We start from the raw sequence: 17095 nt of genomic DNA, 5'->3' as shown, positions 1-17095 counted from the left end.
TAGTTATTGAGAAAAAGTAAAAATGGGCTGATCAGCTAACTCACTGGCTTTGCCATGCAAGGGCCCAAGCCTCAGGCATACCACATAGAGCACTAAGGCACTTGAGAAAGCTTCAGAGCTACTGTCTCTCCTGCCTGCCCGTTTCTATCTGAGAAAGTCAGCCTGGAGCAGTGAAGTTGAGCACTACCACAAAATGAGAGATAGATAGATAGATAGATAGATAGATAGATAGATAGATAGATAGATAGATATGGAGAGGGAGTCCAAGAATTAGTATCACCATACATCTCATTCAATTCAATCATTTTATCAGCCCTTTGAGATAAGACCTAATGCTGTTTTTTTTTTTTTTTTTTTTTTGGCCTCCATGTTTATCTCTGGAGCATGGTGCCTGCACCATGAATCCACTGCTCCTGGAGGCTATTTTTTCCCCTTTTGTTGCCCTTGTTTATCGTTGCTGCTATTATTGTTGTTGGTAGTATTGTTGTTAGTATTGTTGTTGACTAGGACAGAGAGAAATGGAACAAGGAGGGGAAGACAGAGAGGGGGAGAGGAAGACAGACACCTGCAGACCTGCTTCACCACCTGTGAAGCGACTCCCCTGCAGGTGGGGAACTGGGGGCTTGAACCAGGATCCTTAGGTTGGTCCCTGCGCTTCGAGCCACATGTGCTCAACCCGCTGCGCCACCGCCCAGAGCCCTATTGCCCCGTTTTTCTACATGAAGATATTCTTGTCTTTGAGTATCCCAATATGCTACAACAGACATCAGCTCTGGTCTTATTTCCAATGGATGCACAGAGGGATGGTCCTCTTGAGTCACAACTGGTTACTGTAGAAAGCAGTAGAAGAAAAGGGCATATGAAGTAACTCTAAGAAGGGAGCAGCCCTGTCTGCTGAGTCTGTAAATTTCTCTGGTCACCGAAGCTGCTAGCTTTGCATTCATTCTACCACTTGTGTAATTCAGCAACGTCCTATTTATCTACGAAAAGGGGTGTGTGCATGGGGAGATAGCTATAGAGATAGAACTGGAAATTCATACTTACACATCTTGGGCTGTTGATCAACTTATTTATCCAGTGTAATTTAAGAACTTTTTCTTATTTTGGATTCTGTTTCTGGACCCCATAACAAAAACTAGATAAGATCAGAGTTCATCTACATGGGGTAAATGATCAGGCACCCAGGCTGGCCCATCAGAACTCGCCACAATTTCCAAGGATGGCTGCACACAGTGTTCACAGCAAGTGACCCACAAAGTTTTAGGTCAACACCACTTTTTTAAAAATATATTTATTCATTTATTTATTCCCTATTGTTGCCCTTGTTGTTTTAACACCATTTTTAAATCAGGGTTTGGGGGCCGGGAGGTGGCACATCTGGTTAACTACACATAGTACTAAGCATAAGGACCCACGCAAGGATCCGGGTTCAAGTCCTTGGCTCCTCACCTGCATGGGAGATGCTTTACAAGCATCTCACTCCCTCTTTTTAAAAAAATCTTTATTTATTGGATAAGACAGAGAAATTGAGAGGAAGGGGAGCTAGAGAAAGACAAACAAAGAGAGACATCTGCAGCACTGCTTCACCACTTGTGAAGCTTTCCCCCTGCAAGTGGGAGCCAAGGGCTTGAACACGGGCCCTTGCACATGATAACATGTACTCAACCACATGTACCCCAGCCCCTCTCTCTCCCTCTCTGCCTCCCCCTCTCAAGCCCCACCACAATGGAGGAAACTTCAATGCTATGGTAGCACAGTCTTTCAATTTCCATCTGTCTTACAGAATAAAGTGGAAAAAATGACTGCCAGGAGTAGCACATTCATATTGCTGACACCGAGCTCCAGCAATAAACCTGGAGGCAAAAAAAAAAAAAAAAAAAATCAGGGTTTTAAATCCAGGATCTGTCCCATTTCACAGGTGTGACTTCAGATATAACAGAAGAAGGAAGGGTTGTTGTTGTTTTGTTCTGAATCTTGCTTAAATCAACTCTTCGGGGGCCAAGCAGTGGTGCACCTGATTCAGCACACGTTGCTATGCGCAAGGACCCGGGTTCAAGCCCCCGGCCCCCACCTGCATGGGGAAAGCTTTGCGAGTGGTGAAGCAGGGCTGCAAGTGTCTCTCTGTCTCTCCCTCTCTATCACCCCCTTCCTTTCCTCTCGATTTCTGGCTGTCTTTACCCAATAAGTAAATAAAAGATTAAAAAATTTTTTTTTTAAATTAACTCTTCGGCAAAGGAAGCCTGAAGTATTCAAAGAGTCATCAATAAGCACAGTTCCAGGAAAGGACAGCAGAAATTGCCCAGAGATTGTGGCTTACAGGAAAAGCTTCATGTCCAGGGCAGTTCTATCTCCTGTGCCCTACACAGAGGACATCACACACACATAACATTGACAGTGAGTGAGAAACATGTGAGACTTCTGACAGTCTGACTCCTTGGAATCCATGCTTTAAAAGCCAATAATATCCTTGGCACAGGAATTTACAATTCAGGGTAATTTATTTCAACTCCCTTGGAAAGCAATGTGAAACAGTGTTGCAAAGACCATATCCTCTGGCCTACAATTTTCTCTCTAGGAGTATAACCAACTGAGATAGTTCAACCGAAGCAAAGAAGTACGTAAACAGAAATGTTTAGATCAAGATTATCTACAGTGATCCTGGAATGCTGATTGAATGCTATCGGATGGCTCGTAAGGATTTTAGAAGAAGTTACCAAAGATAATTAGGATAATTATAAACAGCCATTTATAAGATAATATTTAACAAAATAGTAGATTGCGGCGGAATAGTTTCTTCATGTGATCATAACAGAGTAAAATATGTATACATTTGGAATGTAATGGGAAATTTTGTTATAGATAGGCATATGTTGTGTGATAATTATATACTTTTAAACATTTATTGTGGTAACACCTTATTTAAAAAAATCTTGCATACAAGTGCCAAAACCTTCACTATTTCACTATTAGTATTAACTACAGTGTACCTGCTTAACTTAGCCAAGTACAGAACCTAAGTTTGAGCCCAACCCACCACAACGGAGGAAACGTCAATGCTATGGTAGCGCTTTCTCATTCTCTGCAAAAGTTAGCCTAGAACAGTGAAGTCCCAGTGATAATCAAAAATATAATACTAATAAGAAGAAGTATTTACAGCATATTCTGTGTTAGGCTCTGCTGTTGGTCCTACAACTTAAACATCATACCATCTACAAGGGGGAACAGTATTTTACAGATGAGAACACAGAGGCCGAGAGAGGATAGTAACTTACCCACATCACATGGTCAGCCAACAAGGTAGAAGCATTGTGTATGGCATTTCAAAGGTCATTGACTTAATATTTTAAAACTATCCGTATGATATTATAAATATCTTTTCTGGGGGCCAGGTGGTGGTACACCAGGTTAAGTGCACATGGTGTGAAGCTCAAGGACCTGTGTAAGGATCCCGGTTCGAACCCCTGGCTCCCCATCTCCCCTCTCAATATCTCTCTGTCCTATCTAAAAAGAAAAAGAAAAGGAAAGAAAAATTGAAAATCTGGCCACAGGAGCAGTAAATTAGTAGGGCAGGGGCTACACCCCAGTGTAACCTTGTAGGCTAAATAAATAAGTAAAATAAAATCTATTTTTCTTTTTTCTTCTTTTAAAAAAATACTTATTTATGTATTCCCTTTTGTTGCCCTTGTTGTTTTACTGTTGTAGTTATTATTGTTGTTGTTATTGATGTTGTTGTTGGATAGTTATTATTGTTGTTATTGATGTTGTTGTAGGATAGGCTAGAGAGAAATGGAGAGAGGAGGGAAAGACAGAGGGGGGAGAGAAAGATAGACACCTGCAGACCTGCTTCACTGCCTGTGAAGTGACCCTCCTGCAGGTGGGGAGCTGGGAGCTCCAACCGGGATCCTCAGGCTGGTCCTTGCACTTTGCGCCACCTGCACTTAACCCGCTAGGCTACCGCCAGACTCCCCTTTTTTTTTCTTATGTAGTGCTGAGGATCAAATCTTAGTCCTTATGCATACAAAGTATGTGCTCTAACACTGAGCCCAATCCCCAGCCCCAATCTGCTAACATCTTTTTTTAAAACAATCTTTATTATTGGGGGTTGGGCTGTAGTGCAGTGGGTTAAGTGTATGTGGTGCGAAGCACAAGGACCGGCATAAGGATCCCAGTTCGAGCCCCCGACTCCCCACCTGCATAAGAGTCGATTCACAAGTGGTGAAGCAGGTCTGCAGGTGTCTATCTTTCTCTCCCCCTCTCTGTCTTCCCCTCCTCTCTCCATTTTTCTCTGTCCTATCCAACAACCATGACATCAATAACAACAACAATAACTACAACAACAATAAAAAACAACAAGAGCAACAAAAGAGAAAATAAATTTTTTTAAAAATCTTTATTATTTGATAGAGACAGCCAGAAATCGAGAGGGAAGGGAGGAGATAGAGAGGGAGAGAGACAGAGAGACAACTGCAGCCCTGCTTCACCATTTGAAAAGCTTTCCCCCTGTAGGTGGGGACCAGGGGCTCAAACCTGGGTCCATTCACATTGTAACGTGTGCTTAACCAGGTGTGCCACCACCTGGTCACTCTGCTAAAATCTTTATACCTGTTTAGACAAGAGATGACAACCCCCTCAGCAGAAGCCTCACCACAAAAGCCCTGAAATAGGTAGTTGGGAGTGAGCATCACGGGAAATCGCAGAGACCTTTCATGTTGCAGATCTGAGCAGGCTCCTCCTCCCTCTCATTACTCCAGACTTCAGAAGGAAGAGAATGAGCACAGACCGACAGGCAGGTTGTGCCCACACAAGTTTCAGGGCAGGGAACAGGAACAGCAGAGCTAGGACTTGCGCAATATGAAGTCATGAATTAGGAAAAGAACAAGTCAGAATCCTCACTTCAGTGGCCCTGAAGGCTTTGTTCTACTATAGAGATAAAGTGCCTCTCTCTGTAACTCACTGCCTTCTCCTTTCTCTCTTTCATGCCTCATTCTATCCAAGGTCTGCCTTTCAGGCACAGACCCCCAGAACATAAATGTCTCCCTCTTTTATCATCTCCTCTTCACAATGCCTCTACTTCCTGTCTCTGCCAGCCCTGCTGATAACTGCATGCAACAGCCGGGGCTTCCTAGAGCACACACCCCATGTGACAGCACCTAGAGGAAATCACAGGCTGGCGTCAGCACTGGACCCCTGACCTTCCTGATGACCCAATGAAGCAGGCTATTAAAACACTGGGACAGACAGAGATGCCACAATCGGCATCAAAAAGAGGACCTCTTCATTTTGACTCGGGACCTGGACCCAGACCACCCACATGGCTCTGAGCACCATCTCTGTACCCCGGAAGGCCCCACGTTTCCTCTCTCAGCACACTGTGAAAGTCTGTGCACTCCTGAGCAGTTCCTTGAGAGCAGGGACTGACTGCCTTTGCTCACACCTTTCTCCTGAGCTTTGTACGTTGTAGTTATCAGTAAAAGTTTGCTGAATGAACAAATGAGTTCCTCTTCATCATCTTCCGTGGGGACCCCCTCCCTAACTTTGGAATGAAAACTCAAGTGGACTCATTCTTAGCCAGGCAGAGACCCTGGCCAGGCTGCGCAGAATGCTTGTCTGAATGCCAGGAGCTACCTGACACCACAGCACCAAGTCCTGAGAGTGTCTGCAAGACAAATACCAGTTCACCCAGGTCTACCCTTACCTCAGAGTCCTTTCTTTTTTTTTTTTCCCCCCCCAGACTGAGAAGGTCTTAAAATGCCAGTGACATCCTATGGTTTCAGGATGTCAAAAGCAAAAGAACATGATATCCAGAAGAAAGAACCCTTTAAAGAAAAAATGCAAGGCACTTTTAGAATGTGCCCTGTTCTGGGACCAGGAGATTATTCATCCATGACCACCCTACCAACCCACCAAGGGCCCCTGCCATGACTAGCAGAGCCATGTGGTGAGGCAGAAAAAAGCCTGACCTCACATCATGTGGTCACACTGGTCTGACACAGCTCTGCCTCGACCCTCAGGCTCTGTGCCAAATGACCCCTGACACATTCCCAAGCCCAAAGTATCCCTCAAAAAAAGAAGATTCAACTCTGGGAAAGACATTCAAAGAGCCTGGAAAACTGGTCTGAGGTTTCATAAAAAAGGTATTCAGGGGGCTGGGTAGTAGCGCGGCAGGTTAAGCACACATGGCGCAAAGTGCAAGGACTGGCATAAGGATCCCAGTTCGAGCCCCCAGCTCCCCACCTGCAGGGGGGTCGCTTCGCAAGTGGTGAAGCAGGTCTGCATGTGTCTATCTTTCTCTCCTCCTCTTTGTCTTCCCCTCCTCTCTTGATTTCTCTCTGTTCTATCCAACAAAACAACAACAACAACCACAACAAGGGCAACAAAATGGGAAAAATAACCTCCAGGAGCAGTGGATTCACAGTGCTGGCACCGAGCCCCAGAAATAACTCCGGAGGCAAAAAAAAAAAAAAAAAAGCAGCTACTCAGGGGCTGGGGGCTGGGTGGTAGAGCACCTGACTGAGCGCACACACATTACAGTGTGTAAGGATCCGGGTTTAAGTCTCCAGTCCCTACATGTAGGGGGCAAATTTCTCAAGTGGTGAAACCATGCTGCAGGTCTCTGTCTCTCCATATCTCTCCCTCCCCTCTCAATTTCTCTCTGTCTCTATCCAAAATAAATAAATAAATAATATTAAAAAATATTTTTAAAAAGAGGGAGACTTTTGGCAGGCAGGATTCATAGAGACTTCTTACTTCAAGGCCTCCTGACCCAGATCTCAAGACACCCTGGAAGAGGGAGAGCTATGTTTTATATTTCGCAGTCTGATTTGCTAGCTCATTCCCACACCTGGAGAGAGTCCTGTCTCAGTCATGCCAACAGCATAACCCCCATGTCACACGCCGCATAAACCCAATACAGGGAAGTTGCTACTGAGGAAACAAATGGAGAAGTTACTGAGAAAACTGACTCCTCAGGCATCAGAGTCCCCCTCCCCCCGATTCTGTAGATAGTAGACTTCTGCTCAACATGATCCCAACAGCTTGTCCTGCTACCTAGCCCTATATCTCTGCCCCAACCTCTTCCTGGACTTAGTTTCCTATTTAATCCTCCTTTCAGCAACAAATGGTATTACTATGCCAGAACTGAGCTAGCATATCATTTTTGACAAATCTATCTTTCAGTAAGACTGAAAGGGAAAACAAGCAAACAAACAAACAAAAACCCTAGCCTTTCTCACAATGCAATCAACACCCTCAGCTGGGGAAATAGCTCAACTGGTAGAGCACAGAACTCTCAAGTCTGACGTTCCCAGTTAATACCCAGCAATGCAAGTGCCAGTTGAGTGATACTCTGGGTCCTCTCCTCCCTTTCTCTCCCCCCGCAACCTCTCTTTGCTTCATGTGAAACTCCCTCAGTGATAATAAATAAAATAATTGTTTAATGGTCCAGGAGGTGATGCAGTAATAAGGCTTTGGACTCTCAAGCATGAAGTCCTGAGTTCGATCCCCAGCAGCACATGTGCCAGAGTGATGCCTGGTTCTTTCTCTCTCTCCACCTATCTTTCTCATTAATAAATAAATAAAATCTAAAAAATAAATTAATAAATGTTTCAAATGCATAAGGCCTTATCACACCATAAGAAAAACTAAAAATCGGGCTGGGGAAACAGCCTAACAGTTATGCAAAAAGACTTTGATGCCTGAGGCTCCAAGCTCCTAGGTTCAATCCCCAGCACCACCATAAGCCAGAGCTGAGCAGTGCTCTGGTATTTCCCTCTGTGTCTCTCCCATTAAAATAAAATAAACAAAACATTAAAAAAAAACTAAAAATTATATGGCATGCGTGTTCAACAACACCCTATTGCTCAATAACAGCTGAACAAAATGAAAAACCTGTGACAATAGTCAGTCGGCAAAATGCTATACGCTTTGTGGTTTAAAGAAAAAGGGGGGGAGTTGGGCGGTGGCGCAGTGGGTTAAGCGCACGTGGCACAAAGCACAGGGACCGGCGTAAGGATCCCGGTTCGAGCCCCCGGCTCCCCACCTGCAGGGGAGTCGCTTCACGGGCGGTGAAGCAGGTCTGCAGGTGTCTATCTTTCTCTCCCCTCTCTCTGTCTTCCCCTCCTCTCTCCATTTCTCTCTGTCCTATCCAACAACAAAGCAACGTCAATGATGGCAATAATAACCGCAACGAGGCTGCAACAACTAGGGCAACAAAAAGGGGGGGAAATGGCCTCCAGGAGCGGTGGATTCATGGTGCAGGCACCGAGCCCAGCAATAACCCTGGAGGGGAAAAAAAAAAAAGAAAAAGGGGGGGGAGTCCGGTGGTAGCGCAGTGGGTTAAGCGCAGGTAGCGCCAAGCACAAGGACCAGCATAAGGATCCCAGTTCGAGCTGCTGGCTCCCCACCTGCAGGGGAGTCGCTTCACAAGCAGTGAAGCAGGTCTGCAGGTGTCTATCTTTCTCTCCCCCTCTCTGTCTTCCCCTCCTCTCTCCATTTCTCTCTGACCTATCCAACAATGATGACATCAATAACAGCAACAATAAAACAACAAGGGCAACAAAAAGTAATAAATAAATAAATAAATAAATAAATAAATAAATAAAAGATTTACCCATTTGAGACAGAAAGAAGGGAAAGAAAGAGAGAGAGAGAGAGTAGGAGAGACAGAACCAGAGCATCACTTAGTCATATGTAAGGCAGGGAATTGAACCTGGGATCTCATGCTTGTGTGTCTAACACTTTATCCACTGTGCCACTTCCTCGGTGGCTCCTTTTTAGTTTTTAAAGATGTAGAACCAAACTTCTGACAGAATCTTAAGTGGAAAATACAGAAAATATTATATGTGTGTATACACACACACACACACACACACACACACACATCAGTATCTGTTTGTTTAATGATATCAGCTGTATTCTTAAATATATATATATATGAATAAAGGGCTACCAGGAAAATATGCCAATAAGTTTCCTCTAGGTGACTGGAATAAGGTGTGCTTCCCTCCCCTTTTCCCTCCACTTTGCTTCTTCCAATTTTCTGAATTATTTTCAGTGAGGTTACATTCATTTTTGCAAAAAGGAGGAAGATATCATCTGATCCTCAAAAAGGGGGAAAGATGGTGAAGAATAAAAATAACGTACTCAGGACAGACACTAAAATCACTGCCTGAGAATTCAGCAAAACACATCAACTACTTGACCCCTGGCCTTCATCTGTATAGGGCTCAAAAGTGGAACCTGAAACAGAGCATGTGACAGTCTTGCTGCTTTTTTTTTTTCACTTTAAATTTTTTTTTTTTTTAGTCTTGCTGCCTTCTAAGGATGAATGCCTTTAGGCCATTTTCACACAGAACAGCTCCCAGCCAGAATTCATCACCAAGTCACCACAACTTTACAGGATCAAAACTTCTATGTGGGCCCAAGTAAACAGACATCCCCACAAAGGAGGCCTTTCTAATCATAGCTAGCCTGGCACCCAGAAGCCTTCACTCAGTTAAGGGACAGGAACAGCCCTGTGGAAGTCACAAAGGCCAATCCTATATTTTGTTAACATCCCAGGATTTCAGGGTCTGGCTGGTATTTACACCACCCAGAGAACACACCAGGAAATGCCAGAGTCCAGTGTAAAGGTGGCCACAGTACCAGGCTCTTAAGGAATAAGTCAGAAGAGTAGAAAGACCACTTGTCCTGGCTGGGAGTATGGATCGACCTGCCAATGCCCACATTCAGCAGAGAAGCAATTACAGAAGCCAGACCTTCTACTTTCTGTACCCCATAAGGATCCTGGGTCCATACTTCCAGAGAGATAAAGAATAGGAAAGCTTTCAAGGGAGGTGATGGGATACGGATTCTGGTGATAGGAATTGTGTAGTCTGGTGATAGGAATTGTGTAGAATTGTACCCCTCTTATCCTATGGTCTTGTCAATATTTCTATTTTATAAATAAATTAAAAAGTAAAAATAAAATAAAGAAAGACCATTTGTCCTAAGTCAACTGATCATTACTGGACTGATTAAGTCAAGTTATTTCCAGGTGGATATACATTCAAGCAGATTTCTAGTCTCCTGTGAAAGAAGCAAGGAACACAGAGTAAGAGAAAAAGGTCAAACATGAGGTCCATATTGAGAAAGAAGAAGGTGGGAAGACAGCATAATGGTTACGCAAAGAAACTCTCAAGCCTGATGCTCCAAAGTCTCAGGTTCAATCCTTAAACCACCATAAACCAGAGTTGAGCAGTATTCTGGTGAAAAAATAAATTAAATAAATAAAAAATAAAATCTGAAAGAGAGAGGGATAGAGGGAGGATGAGAAAGAGAGAAGGGTAGATAGGAAGAGGGGGAAGGCAGGGGTAGACAGCATTATGGTTAAGCAAAGAGACTCATGCCTGAGGCTCTGAAGTCCCATGTTCAATCCCCCTGCATCACCATAAATCAGAGCTGATTAGTGCTCTGGTAAAAAAAAAAAAAAAAAAAGAAAGAAAAAAAAAAAGTGGGGGGAGAGGGAGAGACTGAACATAGATACTTGGGGTTTTCCAATGCCATTTGCAAAGTGGCATGAACACAGTTTAACTATGCTTCCTCTGTAAATTGTAAATGATAATTTAAAATTGTAAATTGTAAATTCCTAAAAAGATATTTTGTTGTCTTCATTAAAAAAAAAAAAGAAGAAGACACACACACACACACACACACACATATATGGTATGGGAGAGGGAAAGAACCAGACCATCAGCTGGCATATGTATTACTGGGGGTTGATCTTAGGACCTCATGCTTTACAGTCTACTTTATCCAATGCACTACTTTTTGGATCACTTATCTTTCTCTTAACTCTTAGCACCCAACACAGTAAATGTGCATTATCAAAACTGAATTAAGTTAGCCACTAAGGAAAAACATTCATTTAAGCCACCCTCATCCAAAACTTTTTAGAAGGGCCTATACATACACTTAGAAGATATGCTAGGCCATACCAGACTATATGTAAGTTCTGTATCTGGTATCTACTGGACAATAGCCTCAAGGAAGAACACTGGGCTGGGAAGTGATATATCTGAGTTTCAGCCCCTGCTGGCTACTCTCTAGCTGTGTGGCCTAACGTAAGATCCCTCCGTCATAACACAGTGTGGGGAGGGCAACAGGGGACTGCATAATCTCATTCTGGGATGCTTCAGATCCATGACACTGTGGTCTGAATCCAACCCCACATTGGGCTCTTATTTTCAGGACCCCAAATATCTTTTACCTAGTTCAGTGGGCCCCGCTACAAGAGGTTCCTACCTTGCTCAAGGACAAAGTAAAATAGGCATGAATCATCTCTGTACCATCAGGCCAAGTGGAAGAAAATAAGATAGTCTTGGAGGGTATTTCTCAATCTCAGGCTGTTAAAATAACAAGGTGTATCTGAGTGTAAGAACATAAATTATTTTCTCCAGGAGAAGCAACAGGAAAAAAACTAGTTTAGAGGACTAGTTACCTAGCCCCTCCTACCCCCACCCCTCCAATCCCCCTATGTTCATGATCTGAACACAGGGGAGAGGCTCTTCTACATCCTCTACCCCCCATCCACCCACTCCCATCTATAAGACAGGTGATGATGCTCCAAGACACATCCCTAAAAGGCAGAAAGTTCTTTCTTGAGCTGAAGTCAGGATAAGTGGCCTCTCAAAATATATCCTGGGCAGCCACTTGCAGCCATATAAGTGCATACAAGGGAAGGGTAAAGGCAAAGGGGCCGCTGTGGGAGTCGGGCGGTAGCACAGCCGGTTAAGCGCATGTGGTGCTAAGTGCAAGGACAGGCTTAAGGATCCCGGTTCGAGCCCCCTGGATCCCCACCTGCAGCGGTGAAGCAGGTCTGCAGGTGTCTCTCTGTCTCTCCCCCTCTCTGTCTTCCCCTCCTCTCTCTATTTCTCTCTATCCTATCCAACAACGACGACATCAATAACTACAACAATAAAACAAGGGCAACAAAGGGGAATAAATAGATAATAATAATTAAAAGATTTATTTAAAAGGGGGGGGGAGAAGCTGTGATGATGGAGAAACTCACTTGAGAGTCAAGAGGCCAGAAAAGACCAGACAGGTGCTTAGTCTTCCTTAGAGCATAAACCAGGCCAGTGAGTAAGCAGGCAGGGCCCACAAAAGCTAGGAGAAATGGGTTCATGGACAGGTGCTTTGCCAGGATCACTGCTGGCCTGGGTGCCCATGACTCACTGGAACCTACCTCTAGTCCAGAGCCCTTTTTCAGATAAATGAAGAGGGTCTCAAAGCACAGCTGGGTCACAGGTGCTTCTGGGGCTTAAGCAACCCTAAATTTAACAGTGCCCTCCTTGGAGGGAACTATACTAACTATACCAGACCCCAGTTGAGCCCCCAGATCAATTCTATCTCCCCATACCAGTCCAGTTTGAAACACTGCCCACCCCTCCAGCCAGCCTCATTACTGGACTGGCAATCAAAGTGGCTGAACTGCCATCAAAGTGGAGCAGGCACAAACACTCCTGGAAAAGAGACACAATGCAAGGCTACTGCTCCTCACAGGCTGGCTGCCTTCAGGCAAACACCCAGGTCAGAAAAGGGAGCCTTGTTCAGCACAGTGACTACTGCATGACCCACTAAGGGCCTGAACTCCCTGGGAGCTCTCCCTGGGGGAGGTGCAGGAATCTTCAGGCAACGTCCTCCTCCCCTTGCAGCACTTACTCCTAGAGGCCTCACACCAGCCTGTGGCCATGCTGAATGCAGGGCCTGCTATGGCACCAAACACTGCAACTGCACTATATTACAGAGATGCTTTAGACAGAGACTAGTCTACCTTAAGCCGATTTCAAGCCCTTGACAGCCCATGACAGATCAAACAATGACCTGCCAACAGATCAGGTGCTTGGCTCCTCCAGGGAAAAGTACAGTTGTTACTTACAGTCTGCAGCTAGTCAAAAGGAATCACAGCATCAGGCCCAGACCCCTGGACATCAGAAAGTAGAGCTAAGTCATGGAAAGGAACTGCAAGTAGTGAAAAGGCCACAGCTCTAAACCCCACGGATGCTTTCTCCCACCAACCTCAAAACCACCCAGCAAAGGACTTTGGTTGACACCTGCCCAACTGAACAGATGGGCTGACTCTCCCAACCCACACACTCCCAAGGAGACTTTCAGCTCTCTTTAAGATCCCATCCTAGCCTGGAACCTCCTCTCCTAGGGCCGTACCCAATCATTCAAACCTATGTGTTCAATTAAAATAAAGGAAGAAAAAAAAAATTCTCCACCTTCACTTTCACCCCAGCAGCAGCCTAAAATGACATGGTCCGGTGCATGTCAAACAGAGGCAACCAAGCTAGAGAAAACCCAGAGCCTCCTTCCTCAACCTCCAAAACACTGTCTCTCAGGAAGTCTCTTCAAGTCGCCAGTTCAGCAGCACCAGTAGTAACTAACTGATCGTTAGCAACACTGCAAAACAAAACAGAAGCAGCCTCATCTTTTGCACTTTTTTTTTTCTTTTAGGCCTCCAGGTTATCACTGGGGCTCGGTACCTGCACTGATCCTGGAGGCCTTTTTGTTCTTCTTCCCCATTGGACAGGACAGAGAGAAATTGAGGGGGGAGGGGAAATGGAGAGGGGGAGAGAAAGACAGATACCTGCAGACCTGCTTCACTGCTTGTGAGGCGACCCCCCTGCCAGTGGGATCCTTGTGCAGGTCCTTAAGCTTGGTACTACATGAGCTTAACCGGTGCCCTACCGCCCAGCCCCCTCTTCCTATGCTTTTTGAAAACCATACCTCTAAGCAAGACTGCAGTGAACTTCAGGGGGCTTTCTTTAATTTGTTAGTTAATTTCTCTTTCTTTTTGCATAAGGTTCAGACAACAAAAACAAAAGAATGTGAGAGGTGGCTCCGTCAATGGCAGAACAGACTGTGCAGACATGAGGCCCCTGCTTTGATCCTCCACACCACAGTAACCCAGGATAACACTCTGGTGTTCACCATCTCTCATTAATAAATATTTAAAAAATATTTATTTATTACCTTTTGTTGCCCTTGTGTTTGTTGTTGTTGTAGTTATTGTTGTTATTGATGTTATTATTGACTAGGACAGAGAGAAATGGAGAGAGGAGAGGAAGACAGAGAGGGGGAGAGAAAGACAGACACCTGCAGACCTGCTTCACCGCCTGTGAAGCGACTCCCCTGGAGGTGGGGAGCTGGGGGCTCCAACCTGGATCCTTACGCGGTTCCTTGCGCTTTGTGTCACCTGCACTTAACCCATTGTGCTACCACCCGACTCTCTGATAAATAATTTTTAAGATTTATCTATTTATTAACACAAGAGAGAGGTGAGACAGAAAATTAGAACATCACTCTGGTATATGTGATGGCAGGAATTGAACTCGAGGCCTCTTCTGTTCAGTCTAATACTCTAGTCACTGAACCACTTACCAAGTCTTTTAGAAAAAATTAAAGGATAAAATTTGATGAAGCTGGACAGTGGTGTACCAAAGAGAGCATACATGCTACCATGTGCAAGGACCCAGGTTCCAGCCCCAGCCCTCAGATTCAGGGAAAAGGCTTCACAAATAGTGGAGCAGTGATCTTTTTCCTTCCTTCCTTCCTTCCTTCCTTCCTTCCTTCCTTCCTCTCTCTCTCTCTCTCAACCTCTATAAAAAATAGCCACTGGGAACAGTGAAGCCATACAGGTACTGAGCCTCAGTGATAATATTGTTGGCAGGGGGGAAAAAGGAAAGAAAAGAATAGAAGGAAGGAGGAAAAAAAAAAAAAAAAAAAAGCCTGACCTCTCTGGGACCTGGGGATCATTCTCTCTTTTCCTATCTCTAGTATTTAGTTATGTCATTTCCAAAATGGAATTTCAAGTTCTTTGTGATTATTATTATTAACTAGTATGTACTAAGTATCTACCTCCTATGGGTCACACACTTAACACACAATCTCATTCAGTCCTAAAAATAATCCAGTGAGTTAGGTATCAGCAGCCTCATTTTACACATGCAGAAGAAACTCCAAAGAAACCATACATGTCTGAGGTTAGATACTTACAGCAAGGCAAGACTTCTACTTCATTTTATGACTAGTCAGCTTCTCAGACTAGCCATCAAATCCAAAAGAATTCTCTATTCTGCTTTTTTAAAAAGAACCCCCCCCCCTTGCTAGCATGATTCAATTGGCTGAGACCAATTCCAAGAGCTTCCTCCCAAAGTTGATATACAAATATTGAAGTAATTACTGGAGACATTGAGCAAGAGCATAGAGGAGGTCTGCTCTGCCAGGGTTTTGTGGAAAAGTGACAGAATTCCTACTGGCGAGATGCCCACCTCTGCCTGCCTGCCAGGGCCCCTCAGAACAGTCTCTCAACCCTGGTCTTAGAAATGAGCAGTCACCTGTCGGGTAACTGTGGGAACAACCTGTGGCTGCCTGGTGCCCAACAGCCTTCAGATTTTAAACCCAAGAGGTCTGCTGAGGGGGGTGGGGGAAGCTCCTCCACATCTAAGGAATGCAAATCCACCCACCCAACTTCCCTACCTACTCTGAAACTTACTGGAGGCCAGTATCTGGGCAAGACAGCAGGGATCCACGCTGCTCCTGCAGTCAGTGCTCAGTGGCTATATTTCAGCCTGCCAGGCCCCAGTGTATCCACAATCTACCTGTCCAAAACATCCCGCCGCCCCTGGAAGGGCCCTGTTCATTTAGTTTGGGGGAACTTACAGGAGCAGGAAACAGGGGAGCAGCGCCCCAGGGCAAGGATCTGGGAAGAAACGGAACTGAACACAATGGTGGCGACTAACCGAGGTTTTCGCCTCAGCCTCTTAAAAGTAAACCTTTGTTTACATTGTCTCATCAACTCTCCCTAAACAACTCCCTGAAATCGGCCCAATTACTTTATTATCTTCACTTAGCCGGTGAGAGAAATCAAAGGTGTAAGGGGAAATCACTCCTTTACCCAGGAGAAAAGTTAAAACAACTTTGGGGAGAGAGCGTCTCTACCCCGGGAAGACTGGAGATGTGAACTTGGTGAAGTCAGCTCCCACGTCATCAGTTCCCCGAACTCCTGCATCACCAGTCTCCCCCAAAACAAGAAAGGGTGAGTCGCGGTCCCCGCCACAGTTAATAGGGCGAAGGCCGCTCCCAACACCCAAACAGACTCGTTCTCTAAAACTTCTGGAGGCTTGGGCGAGAGTAGGGGAGTCTCCCAAGGCCTTCTCCCATTCTGGGGCCATAGGGGCCTGTGGCTTCACCCTCCAGGGCCCACACTTCAGCTTCCAGCAGAGCTGTGAGACTCCCTTTCTCGCCCCCACCCCACCCCAGCCCACCCCAGCCCCCGTTCAGCCCAGAACCTGTTTGGGATTAGGGGCTCTGGTCCGGAATGGAGAGGCCGGCTGTCGCGCCAGAGGGACTGGGCGAGTGTCCAGGGGACCCTGTCGGGGACATCCCGGGAGTTCCAACCCCGCTACCTTACCGAGCAGCGGGGACTCCTCCGGGCAGGCGGGCAGAGCCGGTGCCGAGGTGGGGAGCACCGGGGCCGAAGTCAAGTTGCTGGCGGGCCGGGGGCTGGAGTGGCTCCCGGGGCGCAGCTCCGAGGAGACGCCCCAAGACAGCGGCGGCGGGGCCCCTCGCGACCGCGGCTCCAGGGTCGCGGCCACCGTCGGGCCGCCCTGCAGCGGGGTGCGGACCCCGACCAGCTGAGGCAGGCGGCCCAGGTCGCTGCCCGCCAGGTAGTAGACCAGGGTGATCCCCAGGTGCAGCGCGCACACGGCCACGAGCAGGCGGCAGGCCCGCTGCAGGGACGCGCCCGGCATCGCGGAGCTGCCGCCCAGGAGCGGCTCCCGAAACCTCATCTTCCCGCCGCGGCTTTAAGAGAGGCGGGGTGGGCTACAGCCCCGGGGCGGCCCGCCCGCAGGCCGCCGGCCAGAAGTAGCAGGACCAAGGCGACGGGGGGAGGGGCCGGGAGCCCGGCAGCAGTCGGCCGCCCGGCAGCCCAAGACCAGAAGGGCGCCCCAGGGGCGGGCGGGGAGGGGGCGGAGCGGCGGACCAGGGGCGGGGCGCAGAGCGAGCGGGATGTTTCCGAACCCGAGGGGCCTCCGGGGCGGGATGCAGG

The 17095-nt window shown here is 46.4% G+C and overlaps 1 protein-coding gene and 1 long non-coding RNA gene across 2 annotated transcripts in view; one reads left to right on the top strand and one right to left on the bottom strand.

Moving 5' to 3' along the window:
- B4GALT1 (beta-1,4-galactosyltransferase 1) overlaps positions 1 to 16979 on the bottom strand; it is a 74145-nt gene extending 57166 nt beyond the window's left edge. The window contains exon 1 of the mRNA XM_007522868.3: positions 16457 to 16979. Within this exon, the coding sequence (XP_007522930.1) occupies positions 16457 to 16835 (379 nt within the window). The 5' untranslated portion in view covers positions 16836 to 16979. The remainder of the gene's footprint in view (positions 1 to 16456) is intronic.
- LOC132540850 (uncharacterized) overlaps positions 1 to 17095 on the top strand; it is a 134510-nt gene that overhangs the window by 20180 nt on the left and 97235 nt on the right. The gene's annotated exons all lie outside the window — the stretch shown is intronic.

The sequence above is a fragment of the Erinaceus europaeus genome, chromosome 10 (assembly GCF_950295315.1).
Source record: "Erinaceus europaeus chromosome 10, mEriEur2.1, whole genome shotgun sequence".
NCBI classification, from domain to species: domain Eukaryota; kingdom Metazoa; phylum Chordata; class Mammalia; order Eulipotyphla; family Erinaceidae; genus Erinaceus; species Erinaceus europaeus.
The sequence above is the reverse complement of the archived record's forward strand: the minus strand, read 5'-3'. Positions and strand labels throughout refer to the sequence as shown.